This window comes from Mauremys reevesii, linkage group 1 (assembly GCF_016161935.1).
Source record: "Mauremys reevesii isolate NIE-2019 linkage group 1, ASM1616193v1, whole genome shotgun sequence".
Classification (NCBI taxonomy): Eukaryota; Metazoa; Chordata; order Testudines; family Geoemydidae; genus Mauremys; species Mauremys reevesii.
The window spans coordinates 345,940,638-345,954,534 of NC_052623.1; the positions used below are offsets into that span (position 1 = coordinate 345,940,638).

The following is a 13,897-nucleotide window of genomic DNA, read 5'->3' on the forward strand; positions in this document are numbered from 1 at the left end:
TCAAGCCAACAAGCAGCATAGACAACAGTTTGGCGATCATGCCAGGGAACAGAATCTGCACCCGAGGAAGCCTTCCGGGCTCTTGAACCCAGACAACGGATTTTGGGTAATAAGGGGAGGGGGGGAAAACAAAAAAAACCCCCACACCTTTAGTGATCCATCACCTAGGGGACATGGGGAACAGCACCTTCTGAGCCTGTGAAAGTTGGATCCCCAGACCAGGAAGGCTAGAGATGTCGGTAACTTTATGTAAGTGAGAAAACTGCTTAGGCAAAGATTGTAACTTACTAAAATTAAATTTTATCCCCCAGAAAGCATGTTTTGTTTTGCTTGTAACCATACCTGTCTTTTTCTCTTACTTAGTATCACTTAAACCTCTGTTTTTTGTTAATAAACTTATTTAGTTTTACCATAAACCATCTCAGTGCTGTTATATTAAAATAAAGTGTGAGTCTTTAGCTAAACTAACAGGCTGGTACGTACTCTGTCTCTTTGGAGACAGAAATTAAGTTTGCTGTGAGTGTCCAGTGAGAGGGGCTGGAACTGGCAGGAAGATGTCTCTGGGGAACTTGGGAATTGAAGTTCACTATTAACGTCAAGGCAAGGTTTAGACTGGCAGAGTGTCAAGGAGTTTCCTGGCAAGGCAGATAGGCTGGAGTGTCAGGGAGCAGATACGCAGCTTAGCAGCAGCAGCAGTGGAGCTCTCGCTTGCTGAGGCAGTAGGGTAACACAGGGGCTTACAGTTCTGGGTGTCCAGAGCAGAATGTCTCAGTCTGTGCCTGGGGGTGCCCCTAAGTGACCCAGAGCTAGGAACAGTGCTTAGCAGCACATGAGACTCAGTGACTGGATCCCATCATCACAGACTGCTGTTCATTCAGGAAGCAGGACTAGATCATGCTATGAAAAAGTCCAAGTCAAAAAAAGAAAAAAAAAACCCAAACCCAACAACCTGGTAGCACTGGAAGGATGATGCAGTGGTTAGGGATTTAGCATGAGTCTCTGGGGACCTGGTTTCAAGTCAATGCTCCTCCATGGACTTCCCAGTTGACCTTGGGGAAGTAATTTAATCTCTGTGCCTCAGTTTCCCCATCTGTAAAATGGGGAGAATAGTACTGCCCTACTTCAGAGGTATTGTGAGGGTAAATACAACAAAGACTGTGAGGTGCTCAGACATAACAGTAATTGGGGCCATACAAGTACTATAGCCAGATTACCCAAATAGATGGCTTATACATGATACAAAGATACAGAATTGCTTGCCGTGAGCATTGGGCCTTTTAGTTAAAAAGGCATTTCTGTAACACATGTAAGAAATAACTTTATTTTAATAAATTTGTTCCACTCACCTCCAGAGATGAAAGTGTCAAATATTATCTGGGCTCCATTAAAGAAATCACCAAACTGGGCCTCCCAAATTGGCAGTAAATTGGGGCTTTCAATACTCATTCCATACTCAAAACCAAGCACAGCTTCTTCAGACAGGGGGCTATTGCTCACCTAACAAAGAAAGAGAATTTGGAAAAGGTAGGTGGGTGAAACAAGATGTTTGAATTTGACTCTGTTTTTCAGAATCAAAGCATGCCTATGATAGGAATGTTTGGCAGGCACATTCCTAGGTAAGAGGCATTCACAAATCACTTTTGAGGGGGGAGGGGGGAATTGCGGGAGAAAGCTACAAGGCTACTTCATAGTCTCATTCACCTCCACAGCTGATCTCCTCCCAAAAAAAAAAACCAAACAGAACCCCTCTTTCTCAACTATCCACAATAAAATAATCAACTAGGAGCTTGAGTTGAACGAGTTGCTGAATTGACACTATTATCGACCTGCTCCCTGTAAGTCAGGCCACAATTCTTTTCACCTGCAGTCACTTCTATGGCAACAAGTTGTTAAAACAAAAAAACCCACAACGCAATTCACCCATCCCAGTTATTAGAGAAGTGAACTGGAATTCTGCAAACCTGGGCTCTTCAAGTGACTGTCCACATGGATTCAACTCCGGATGTGCACATGCCCTGTGCGCATAAAATTGGATTCTTGTGGCCAGTGGTGTCTGTTGGAGCAGCATCTGCATTCTACATGTCCTCTTTACTCCCACTACCACCCAAGCACATAAAAGGCAGAATGGGCCCCAACCATTCCTCAGGTCCTTCTTACTGCCCATGGCAGCGAGACTGAACCCTCACAGAGTCTGTCTTCTTCACTGCACGTTGTGCTAGTATAGTTAGTGTCCTACTACTTAGTTGTTTGTTAGTGCCGGTTGTCAAAAAAACAAATGACATTATATTGTAATGTGTGTCCATAATTTTTCTTGAGTAAGTTTCAGTTAGGCTAGACTACACCCATCCTCCCATTCAGGGGTGCTAATAACATGGCAAAAGCTAAATATCTGGGATTCAAGACATGTCTCTCATGCAAAACTTCGATGCCATGACAACACACACTTCTGGTGCCTGCTTTGCCTAGGAGAGGGATACAGCCCCGAGCGAGGCTCCATATGTTGCCCCTTCTTTAAGAGAACTCAGAAAAGCTAGAGAAGCCCACCTGAAGCTGCTACGTGAGAGCACAGTACAAGCCTCCTCACAGAGAGAGAAAAAGGTCAGAGCTCAACCATAGTCATCTGGTCATTCCCTCTCCATTAGTACCCAGTATCCTCAGATGCCACCACCTCCATAATTCCCTTGTTAGATCCTCAAGACCGATTCAGTGGTCTTGCAGGTCAAGAGCCATCTTTCCACTAATCTATTCATGCAGACCAGACAAAATACCTCAGATTTCTAGCAGGATCATTTTATTATTAGTACAGGATAGTGACCTCTGGTCTCTCCACAGCATCAGAGGTATTTAGGAAGGGCTTGGCAGTTGTGGCAGCTCACCTAAAGAGGCAGGGAAGTCAGGTCTACACACACCTCAAAGACTGGCTAGTTTGAGGAAGATAAACCCCACAGATGACCGCTTCGATCCAAGTAACTTTAAAGATCTTTACTTCATGGGCCCTGACAGCCAACAGAAAGAAGTCCACACTAATTCAGACTCAAAGCACACAGTGCATAGGAGCAGTGCTAGATTCCAGGTCAGCGAGAGTTTACCTTCCACAGAAAGATTCTTGACAATAGTAAACCTCACCAAAGCACATCAGTAAGAGCATGCCTCAGACTTCCGTGACACATGGTCTCATGGCTGTGTGACACAGTTTGCCAGAATTCCCCTATCCTCCATGCAAGGGTGGCTGAAATTAGTGTATCTACCCAGTCACATGGAAATGATGGTTGCGGACTCAAGTCTTTTTGTTAATCTGGTGAAAAAAGCATTTTTAGGTATGCAAAGATTCTCTGCACCTCTGCCTACCAAGACTCTGATGACAGATCTCCCACTGAGGGATGGAGAATTCCCCTAGATCATCTCTGAACTCAAGGCCCATGGTCCCTTCAGGAAGCTCATCTCCACATAAGCATCCTAGAGCTCAAAGCCATCTGCCTTCCATGCAAAAAGTGTCCCTACCTCTTCTTCATAGATCCATAATCTAAGTGTTGACAGATAACACCACAATCACACATTATGCCAATAGATAGGAGAGCATGATGGTCTCACCAGTGGCTCTGCACCTTTCCTGCCTTCAAAACACATTAGGAGAACAACCCAGCAGACTGTTCTGAGAGACTCAGTCCTACAGAATGCCTTTTGCAAGTGGGAATTCCCAGGAACAGATCTATTTCCCACTCCAGAACAACAGGTGTCAAACATTCTGTTCTAGAGGGGGTTTTAGCCCAGACTTTGACAGATACCCCTCATATCCCTAGTACTCTGGGATTGATGTATGCCTTTGTGCCAATTCCCACAATACCAAGGGTTCTGAGGAAACCAAGACAAGACACTGGACTAATTATTACAGTGATTGAGCTCTATAAAAGTCTGTTTAGTTTATCAAAACGAAGATTGAGAGGTGAATTGATTACAGTATGTAAGTACCTTCATATGGAGAAAATACTGAATACTAAAACAAAATAAGAACCAACAGATGGAAGCTGAAGCCAGACAAATTCAAATTAGGTACAATTTTTTCTTCTTTTTAAACAGTGAGTGATAAACCATTGGAACAAACAATCAAGGTAAGTGGTGGATCCTCCCTCTCTTGATGTCTTCTTATAAGACTGAATGCTTTTCTGGAGGATGTGCTTCACTCAAACACTAGTTATTTGGCTTAGTACAGGGGTAATGGAGTGAAACATTAATGGCCTGTGCTATATAGGTCATACTAGATAATCTAAAAGTCCTTTCTGGTCTCAAACTCTGAATCATGATAGCTCCAGCATGTGCTGGATAGTTCCGTTATTTGGATCTGACAATCTCTGAGTTCAGCCCCTGATCACCTTACCTGCTCAACCTAGCAGTCATTCAGAACAGTTGTTAGATCCTGCCCCTGGACCCAGCACTGTTACACCTGATGCTGGCTACATGACACCCATTGAAATTAGCTGCTTAGATAAAGTTCAGAAAATTCTTCTCTAAAGCAGGAAAGCCTCAAGCCGACTTTGCTTTTTAAGTGGAAGAGGTTGTCTATCTAGGCATCTCAGCACTAGCTGTCTTACCGGACTACAATCATTTCAGCAATACTGGGCTATTTACTAGCCCTGAAACAATCTAGACTGTATCAGCACCACCTAGCAGCTACATCTGCACACTGCCCTCCTATTCAGGGCCATACTGTTTTCCACTCTCCTGTGGCAAGACTCCTTAAGGGCCTTATTCAGGTTTTCCCCCCCCTCAGTTTGGGCGCTCTCTCCCTCTTGGGACCTCAATATAGTATTAGCAGAGTTGATGGATTCCCCATCTGAGTCCTTAGCCACCTATTCCATTTACCACAATCTATGAATACTGCCTTTAATAGCCATTACATTAGCTCAAAGGATAGGAGAGATTCAGGCCTTCAGGGTGGGCCCCCTTACCCAGTATTTCCTAAGGATAAAGTTACTCTCAGGTCTCAGCTCAAGTTCTTGCCCAAAATTGTTTCAGAATTCCATGCAAACCAATTTATATTCGCCAACTCCTAGTTTTCTTCCCCAAAACTTCCTGCACCCCAGAGAATGTAACACTTGATGTATTAAGACAAAACCGTCCAGGAACACACCTAGACTGTTTGTAGCCTTTGCAGAAAGCATTAATGGGCAGGCAATATCCCCTTAGGGATAATCTATCCGCATGAGGACATGTTATGAATTAACCAGGCTAGATCCATTTGGCTATATTGGAACTTATTCCACTACAGCTCAGGTAGCCTCTGCTGCCTGTTTGAAGAGTGTCCCTATTCTGGAAATCTGCAAGGCAGTTATGTGACACATGCAGTGGACACTACTCTGTGGTAGAGGCTTTCGGATTAGATCTCTTTTGGTAGGGCTGTGCTACCATCCTTGCTTAACTGGGACTCCTACTACCCCACTCCAACCAAACATATAACTGTTAGTCACCAAAAGTAAAGTCTATGTGGACAATCACTTGAAGAATGAACAACTGCAAGTTAATGTAAGGTAAGTTTCTTGGAGATCTGTTTGTCCACATGGAGTCTACATACCACCCTCCTTCCCAGCTACTAGAGTCATACTTCTGACATTCTGCTCCAGCAAAGGAACTGAGGGATAGGTGGGGCCATGCCTTCTATTGTGACTAAGGCCAAGATTCTGTCCTGGTTATTTTTAGTAAAAGTCATGGACAGGTCACGAGCAATAAACAAAAATTCACAGAAGCCGTGACCTGTCTGTGACTTCTGCTGCTGTGGCTCCATGGTTTCCCCGCCATGGTGGTGGCTGGGAGCTGTGGGGTTTCCCCTCTGCCTGTGGCAGCTGGAAGCTGCAGAGTGACCATATTTCCCAAAGAGAAAAAACGGGACAACCCAGCCGCTCACCCGAGGCATCCCCCACCCACCATGCAAAGTCACCCACTGCCACCATTGCCCAAACCCTGCTAGCTCCCCGCTGGCCGCCAGCTCCTGAGTCCTGCAGCCCCAGGGGCTGAAGTGGAGAATGTCACAGAGGTCTCTGAAAGTCATGGATTCCGTGACTTCCATGACCTCCGTGACATAAACATAACCTTAATTATGACCTCGTTTTGCAGGGTGGGGGGTGCACGAAGACATCTCGGGCACAAGCATTGCTCCAACAGACACTACTGGCCAAAATAATCTGATCTCATAGGCATGGGAGTGCAGGTGCACTGAAAGTGGAATCCACAGGGACAACACATCTTGAAGAACCACAGTTACTATAAGGTAAGTAATTGTTCTTTCTATTCCCAACTCTCACTTTGGCCTATTGTGTGACCTTGGGCAACCCAATTCATTTCTGAGGCTCAGGCTCCCCATTTATAGAATGGCAAGTTATCCACCTTTGAGAAGTAAGTTTTGCTTCCCAAACTGTGTTACCTGCAAATTATTAAAACAATGCGAAGTCATGGACAAGTGACCTGCTCTATAAAGCATACACCATACCTCTAGGAAGCCTTTCTGATCCGGAGACATATGATTCAGCGGGATATAGGTTTCATCTGTCTCTTGGCAAACCAACATTGCGTGTCGTTGGCTGAATGTTCCTCTGCCAACATCCTGACCACTTAGTCGGATATTAAACCCTTTATCAAGTAAGAAACAAAGTAACCTTAAATAATCAAAGTCATAAAGGTAGAGACTACTAGTGATAACTGCTCCTTATTCAACAGTATCACTTCCCTCTTCAAAATCCTCTGGTTTCTCCTTATCAAGCATATCAAATTCAAGCTTCTTTTTCTAATCACCAGGGCTCTGTGCAACTCCACTCTTGCTTACACATCCCTGCACTCATTTCTCCCTTCTCCCCCACCACTCCCAAGGCTTTTTGCAAAGCTTGTTTCTTAACTCCCTAGGTATCCTTTCTACCACTCTTATATTTTATACCTTCTTCCACTCCACTCCTTACTCTTACACCAAACATCTCTAGTTCTCTTGGGCCAAACCTTACTCCCCTCTTTCAAAGGCAGACAGACATCCCTCCTATTAAGACCCAGCATGCTCTCTGCACCACTCCCATGTAAATACCTAGATCGATGTGTTTTAACTGTTTTTAGTTTGTCTGCATGAGTCTTAAAAAAAAAAAAAAAAAAAAAAGTACTGAGATTACTTCTGTGATGGTAAAGCATCAAATTTACTATCAATAATTAAAATTACTATTAGTTTACTTATGTGGTGGAAGAAAAAAATTGTACTGATATCTGCCTTCTACTTTAGAACTGGATGCTCTTGAGCAGAGACCTCCACTAGTGACAAACTGCTTAGCTATTTTGTAATGTTAATAAGTGTACATGAAGCCGGAAACAAACCACAAAATGCATGTGCCCTGTATGCAATGTAATGCAAACCTGAATGCAGGCCTAGGAGGTGAAAAATTCAGTCTTACACTTCAAGTTAAACATCTACTTATGAGTAGTCCCATTTATGTCAATGGGACTACTCACATGCTCAGCTTTAAGCACAAGAATATATGTTTCAGTGAATCAGGGCTTTAACCTCTGGACCCCCAAGTATCTAACCTCCAAGTATAAATGGCACAAGAAGGTCACAGTTACCTTTTTATTGGAATAAAGATGCTACTTTATTGGGCTTTTATATAGTCACAACACTTGGAATTGATCATGAGATACATTAAAAAAAAGTCTTATGGCATATTAGATTGTCACTGAAGCAACACGTTATATTATCTGCTGTCTAGTTGCCTCTTACCTTGGCTGAGCAGTGAACCAAAAGCTAATGTTTCAGCTGTAGCCCAGTCCAACTTTGTTCCTTCCTTCACTTTCTGTATTCTTGCCTGAATATTTTTAGAAAAGTAGATCAGTGATTTAGCTTTGTCATTCTGCACCTCAGATGTTACTGATCAACCGAGATAGCTAGAAAAATACACAGAGCAACATCTCTAAAGTTTTATTAGTCACTATAACAGAGGGGCTTGCCCCTTTAAGAACTGGCAGCCTGGAGCTTGTCAGCTCTGTACAATTAGCCCTGTCTGCCACATCTGGGATGAGCTGTGGGGTTTAATTAGAGCCAGCTGGGTATGGACCAGGTGACTCCCCTTTAGCATCAGAGTGAGAGGCTCCTGGAGGGAAGGCCCTGAGCTCAGGAGAACTGCTCCAGCTGGGAAGGGCTGGGAATAGCCTGCTAAGGCAAGAAGGACCCTGAAACACCAAGGGAGTTTGGGGCTGTGCCCAGCTGACGGCTGGAGGGAAGACTTGTGTTTATTTTTGAACTTTAAGTTCAAACTGTACTCTAAAGGAGGGCTGATATTGGACTTGATAGAGCCATTTTGAGTTTAAGGAATCAAGAGCAGAAAATCAGGTGGTAGGGCACTTGCAGGCCACCAGGGAATACCTGGGAGGAGGCCACTCACTGACAGTCACCTTAGGCCCCAATCCTGCAATCAGTTCCATGTGGTGGACACGTGTGTCCATGCAGATCATCAGTGAATCATGGATCCAATTGCAGAACCTAGATTTTAAACTCCTTGGAGCACAGGCTATGCTTTTAATATCACAGTTTGATAGCTCTGGAGACTGGAAATCTTCCATTTGGCATCTTTCCCCAGCACTAACTACATAAACAATCTTAAAACAGATTAGACAGCAACGATGCAAGATGTTCTCCAAAACACTGCCCTTCCAACATGCACCTGGATGTGGAGGGAGGTAGGCTAGGTCAGTCTTCCCGCCCATTCAACTCTTGGCCTCTCTAAGACTGCCTATCAAGGGCCAACCGATGCCAATAATTTTGTTATGTGGATGCATTCGCTTAGAACTGGGTTAACAAAATAATTTAAAACCAGCAACTTACCAGCCATCAAACATTAGTAATCAACAACCTGGTGCACATTCATACTGGGGACCTAGGTAGTAGACTCTATATTCCTTTACCAATCCTTGAGACAGTCTCCCATAAGATAAGTTTTTATTGCATTTAAGAATGTTTTAAAAAGACCTAAGCCAAGTTTGTTGAATGCTTTTTCTTCTATTCTATCAAAAAAAAAAGTGCTATAATTTTTGGGAGATTACTCTGTATTTCTCACACACACAAAAAGTGGTTCAATCCTTGCAAAGCTCAAATCAGCCTCATCATGGAAAATTTCTTTTACAAGATGACTTTGTTGTTTAGTTGCATGCTTTGTCAGATTTCTCCTGTAACAGGTTTTTTTTTTTTTTTTTTGAGCTATGGAATAAGAAGTGGAACATCATTAAGCCTTACAGACCTGTACATATGTCCTCAAAAGATGACTGTGCATCTGGAGCTCTTCAGGCACCTCCACAGACTTGATGCCGATGAACTGCAGGAGTGGCACAGGCAGGCCTGTGTCCCAAATGGTGATCCTAGCAGAGGGTTCCACCATGCCACTCCAGTGAGCTTGCAGGTTGGTCGAAGGGGGGCTATACATCATCATGTTGGCTAGATGATCATTCAGCTTGGAGTAATATGAAGTCTTTATCTCCAATACCTCATCCTCAGTCATGAGCCCACTGGCTATTAGACGCTCTGCATACATGTCTGGGATACTCTTACGGGATCTGTCAGGGAGGAAGTCAAACCCCACACATGTACACTGTGCCATCACTGTAGTGACAAGGAAATACAACCCTGTTCCTGCCAGATGGCAGTATAAACTCATTCCAAGAACTGGAGTGAATGATTTGCTGGGTTATAATCATTCAGATGGCAGCCCTCCAAAAAGTAAGGGACTGAAATTCTCCAGGACAATGTGTGCTATATTGTTTATTATTGAGAAGCATCTGTAACTGGCAGCGATGGTCAAAAAAGACTCACAAACAGAGTCGCACCCTAATAATGATAAACTCAAAGCAAATTGAGCTCAGACAAGGAATCTAAGTATTCTCTTCCACCAATGTAAACACTGCATGCACACTCCATCTGAAGTGCCAGAATATACTGGCTAGCACATTTTGAAAAAACATTCTTTTTTGGAGTGGGGATAAAATTAGGGTAAGTTTTAGTACTCATAAAAGAGAAGATCTAGCTGAACTGGCAGGAACCAGCTTACGCAGGCATTGTGCAAGCTTTCCACACACAGCTCTGCCAATGGCCATCAGCCCTGATCTGCAAACCCTCCCCAACCAGTTGTCTGTGTCCTGAACTCCACAGGTGCTGATGAGCAAAGGGCAAACCAATAGCTATTGGGAAGTTTTAAAATGCAGACGGAATATATTAACTTGTTCTTAAAGGGGCTTCAAACTGCATATTCAAGCACTAACACCATCATCAGTAATGCCCAGACTCTCTTTAATATGCAAGATGTCTTGACAGTGTGCTCCAAAGAGCACAGCCATGTCCACACTAGTACTTACCCTGCTGTGAACACAGATGCTGGTGCACCATTGCTGACAGCAGGACAGAATGTGCTCGTGTAAACAAGGACCTTAAATTTCATATAGAGGCTTCTGTTACAATTGAGGATAAAATGATCATTACTGAAGCTGGTTTAAGGATGAGTTATACACCTTCCTTTGCTAGCATTAACCTACCTGATGATTTTATACATGCTGGGGTTGGTGAAGAATGGCTCATCGAGTTCATTGTGGCCCCACTGTCTGTAGCACAGCAAGTCCACAATCACATCCCTGCGGAAGCAGCGCTGGTATTCAACAGCTAATCGCGTCGCTCTGATGACTTCTTCAGCATCGTCACCATTCACATGGATAACTGCACACCCAATTATCTTACCTGAATAGAAATTCAAAAATATGGATTTATGAGTCAAACTTAGGGCGAGATCGAACAAAGTGCTCCCTACCCTTTGCAATTACAGGCGAATGAGCACATGGGATATGCTCACTGGAACCCAACATGTGATCTCTGCTCAGTGCATCTGAGAGAGGCCAAAAAAATCCAGAGACAGCCTGTCAATGTGAGCAAGGAGAAGAGTCTTTTTTGGTTGTTACAATTGCCTCGACCCTGTGCATGTATGCAGATGGGTCCACAGTATGGTTCCAGAGTGAAGGAAAGCTTCTAACAGGTTTTGTGACGCAGTCCTTGGATCCTCTCATTCTGGATGGAAACTAAAGCCCACACAGGCTGGCAGTCTTTTGGTTGCATCTTGCTCCAGAAGAGAAACAAAATACAGTTTTCAACCTGAAGCAGGGTTTATCTGAAATCTATACAGCATTTCCTTGGTCAGAAGCAGCCCTTCCCCTAATCCACTCATGCTAGGTTGCTCCCAGCAGACCCTGGACAGGTTTGTCAGAATTCAAGTCTTCTCAAATAAGCAGAAGAAAACCCCAAACTCACATTAGAGTTCCCTTCCCTCTGTGTGGCCACTAGACTGTCTAGGCAGCAAATCATCTAGTTCCCAGCTATTGGCTTGTTAACTTTCCTGGAACATATAAAAGGAAGTACATGCTCCAGCTATTTCCCTGGCCCGTCTGGTGAATTTTTTTCCTCTCCACATAGAATACCAGTTCTCTGACCTGATCACCCTCCAGGGACAAACGGATAATAAACCGCATCACAACCAATACACAACAGGGAAAGGAAATCTAGAGATGTGAGCCACAAAACCAATGCAGGGAGAAAATGGAAGGCAATTTGCTTTCCCTATCAGCTATCATGGGTCCACCCTATAACATCTGGTTTGCTAAAGCCATGAAACAAAGATTTAGTGTGAAACGCCCAAGACATTAATATGTTTTTAGCTGTAGGGGATATAATTACATCTACATACATGGGAAGGATAAAGCATATACAATCTAGCTAATCAAAGCAGATTTGTGAACAAAGATAAATCAGAGAAAGACTCTTTGTTGACCTTATTCAAGTAGTGGCATCAACCTCATATTTCAACCACTTCTTTGAACACACAAGCCCACCAGTTACACTACGATCACAACCAAGATAGTCATACAGTAGAACCTTTTTAAGTCAATGCTTCAGAGACCCACTGTTTTTAAAAAAATGTTTGTTGAATTCAATGAATCAGCAATAATGTCTCATACTACATCACAAAACATCCTTGAAACACTTGTCAAATTTAAAAAGTTTGTTACTGATAAAACTTCACAATAGCCTTGTTAACATTCTGTAAAAATACCATGTACATTTTCTCTGCTATTAAATCTTTGTCATGAAGTACATGAAAATTTTGTGTGTTTAAATTATTATTAGCAAAGTGTATCTATTAACAAGTCCAATTTACCTAATTCATCATAAGTGTGGAAAAAGATTCCCTAGGATACATGAACACTAGCTGTGAAAACCAAAAGAGGAACTTGTACTTGACATTCACTCTGGAGTATAAATTTATTTGACACCGGTTACATAACCACTTGTCTGGTGACTCTTTTACACATACCAATATCGCTACAGTATAGTGAAGATCTTCCTCGCTCTGGAGGAGTGGTGTAACCCAGCTGATTATTAACAATCAAATGGATGCTTCCACCAACTCTGAAATGTGGGAGGTTAGAGAGTGTCAACGTTTCAGGAACAATCCCTTGACCAGAGAAAGCAGCATCACCATGAACCTAAATTACAGAGGGAGACAGAAAAGGATTTGTTAATAGCCATTGCTGAAAGAGAGGTGTCACAATGAGAGAAAAAAAAATCCATTACACAAGATCTTTCAGAGTGATCATCTAGCCCTATTAATACCAGCCACTCACTCCCAGGTTAATTTTACAGATTTTATATAATCTTTTAACTCCAGTGAAAAGTCACAGCCAGCAACTGTGCACATATTGGCTGAACTCTTATCTGCTTGGAGCAAACCTATAATCTCTTAAAATAGACTTTACTATTCCACACAGCATTATAACCTAACATGGTGGGCCAACTATAACAGTGACAGTCAGTAGTCTGCAGTAGATTTTCAGTAAAAGATCAGTGAACAAAAATAAGCCAGTCACCATATGATATGCTGCCCCGCCCCCAAAAATTAAACATTGCAGGCCCAAGTATACATGGCTTCTGTCTATCTACACTTCAGTAAATAAAGGCGGAGGATAGAAATACAGAGAAAGGATAAAAAGGGATGAAAAACATAAGTGAAGTATTTAGAAGTAAGATAAAAGGATTTTAAAAGGGATTGAGAGCTACTGAAGAGCCTAAAAGAAATACAATTAAAAACATATTTGAAGAAACTTTAATAAATAAGTTACAAACAGCCCAGGTTTTTTAAAAAGTTGAAGACACTGGGCTCAATTATGGGTCTGCATTGAAACTAGATACCGTCTTTAGTTGCAGAGCTTGAAACCAAACTTCCCCAGAGTTCAGAGTGATTCAGATTGAGGTTCTATTAAAGCCTCTCTCTAGTCAAAATCATTAAAGATTAAAAGCTTTATCAAGCTGCTAGGTAAAACCAAGTGAGAGTCTTACCTTCAGATTCAGGGTTCACAGTCTCAGGACTCAACTGATACTCTATAGCAGGTGTTGGCAACCTTTCAGAAGTGGTGTGCCGAGTCTTCATTTATTCACTCTAATTTAAGGTTTCGCGTGCCAGTAATACATTTCAACATTTTTAGGTGGTCTCTTTCTATAAGTCTATAATATATAACTAAACTATTGTTCTATGTAAAGTAAAGTAAATAAGGCTTTTAAAATGTTTAAGGAGCTTCATTTAAAATTAAATTAAAATGCAGAGCCCTCTGGACCAGTGGCCAGGACCCGGGCAGTGTGAGTGCCACTGAAAATCAGCTTGCGTGCCACCTTCAGCATACGTGCTAGAGGTTGCCAACCCCTGCTCTATAGATACAAATCCAGCCATAACACAATTGAAGAGAATGAGCATGTGAAGCCCCGGTGACATGAAACCTCCAGATTTTAAATAGTTCTAAAAAACTTCTCAGTTCACCTTTACAAGCACGCACCACAGATAAGCAGGATTAC

General features: G+C 42.7%; 1 protein-coding gene across 2 annotated transcripts in view; it reads right to left on the reverse strand.

Moving 5' to 3' along the window:
* Positions 1–13,897, reverse strand: part of DHTKD1 (dehydrogenase E1 and transketolase domain containing 1) — a 42,654-nt gene that overhangs the window by 13,361 nt on the left and 15,396 nt on the right. For both annotated transcript variants that reach the window (XM_039519429.1, XM_039519428.1), the window contains exons 6-11: positions 12,366–12,537; positions 10,543–10,741; positions 9,258–9,570; positions 7,745–7,829; positions 6,482–6,621; positions 1,347–1,497 (exon numbers count right to left, since the gene is read on the reverse strand). In XM_039519429.1, the coding sequence (XP_039375363.1) occupies positions 1,347–1,497; positions 6,482–6,621; positions 7,745–7,829; positions 9,258–9,570; positions 10,543–10,741; positions 12,366–12,537 (1,060 nt within the window). The remainder of the gene's footprint in view (positions 1–1,346; positions 1,498–6,481; positions 6,622–7,744; positions 7,830–9,257; positions 9,571–10,542; positions 10,742–12,365; positions 12,538–13,897) is intronic.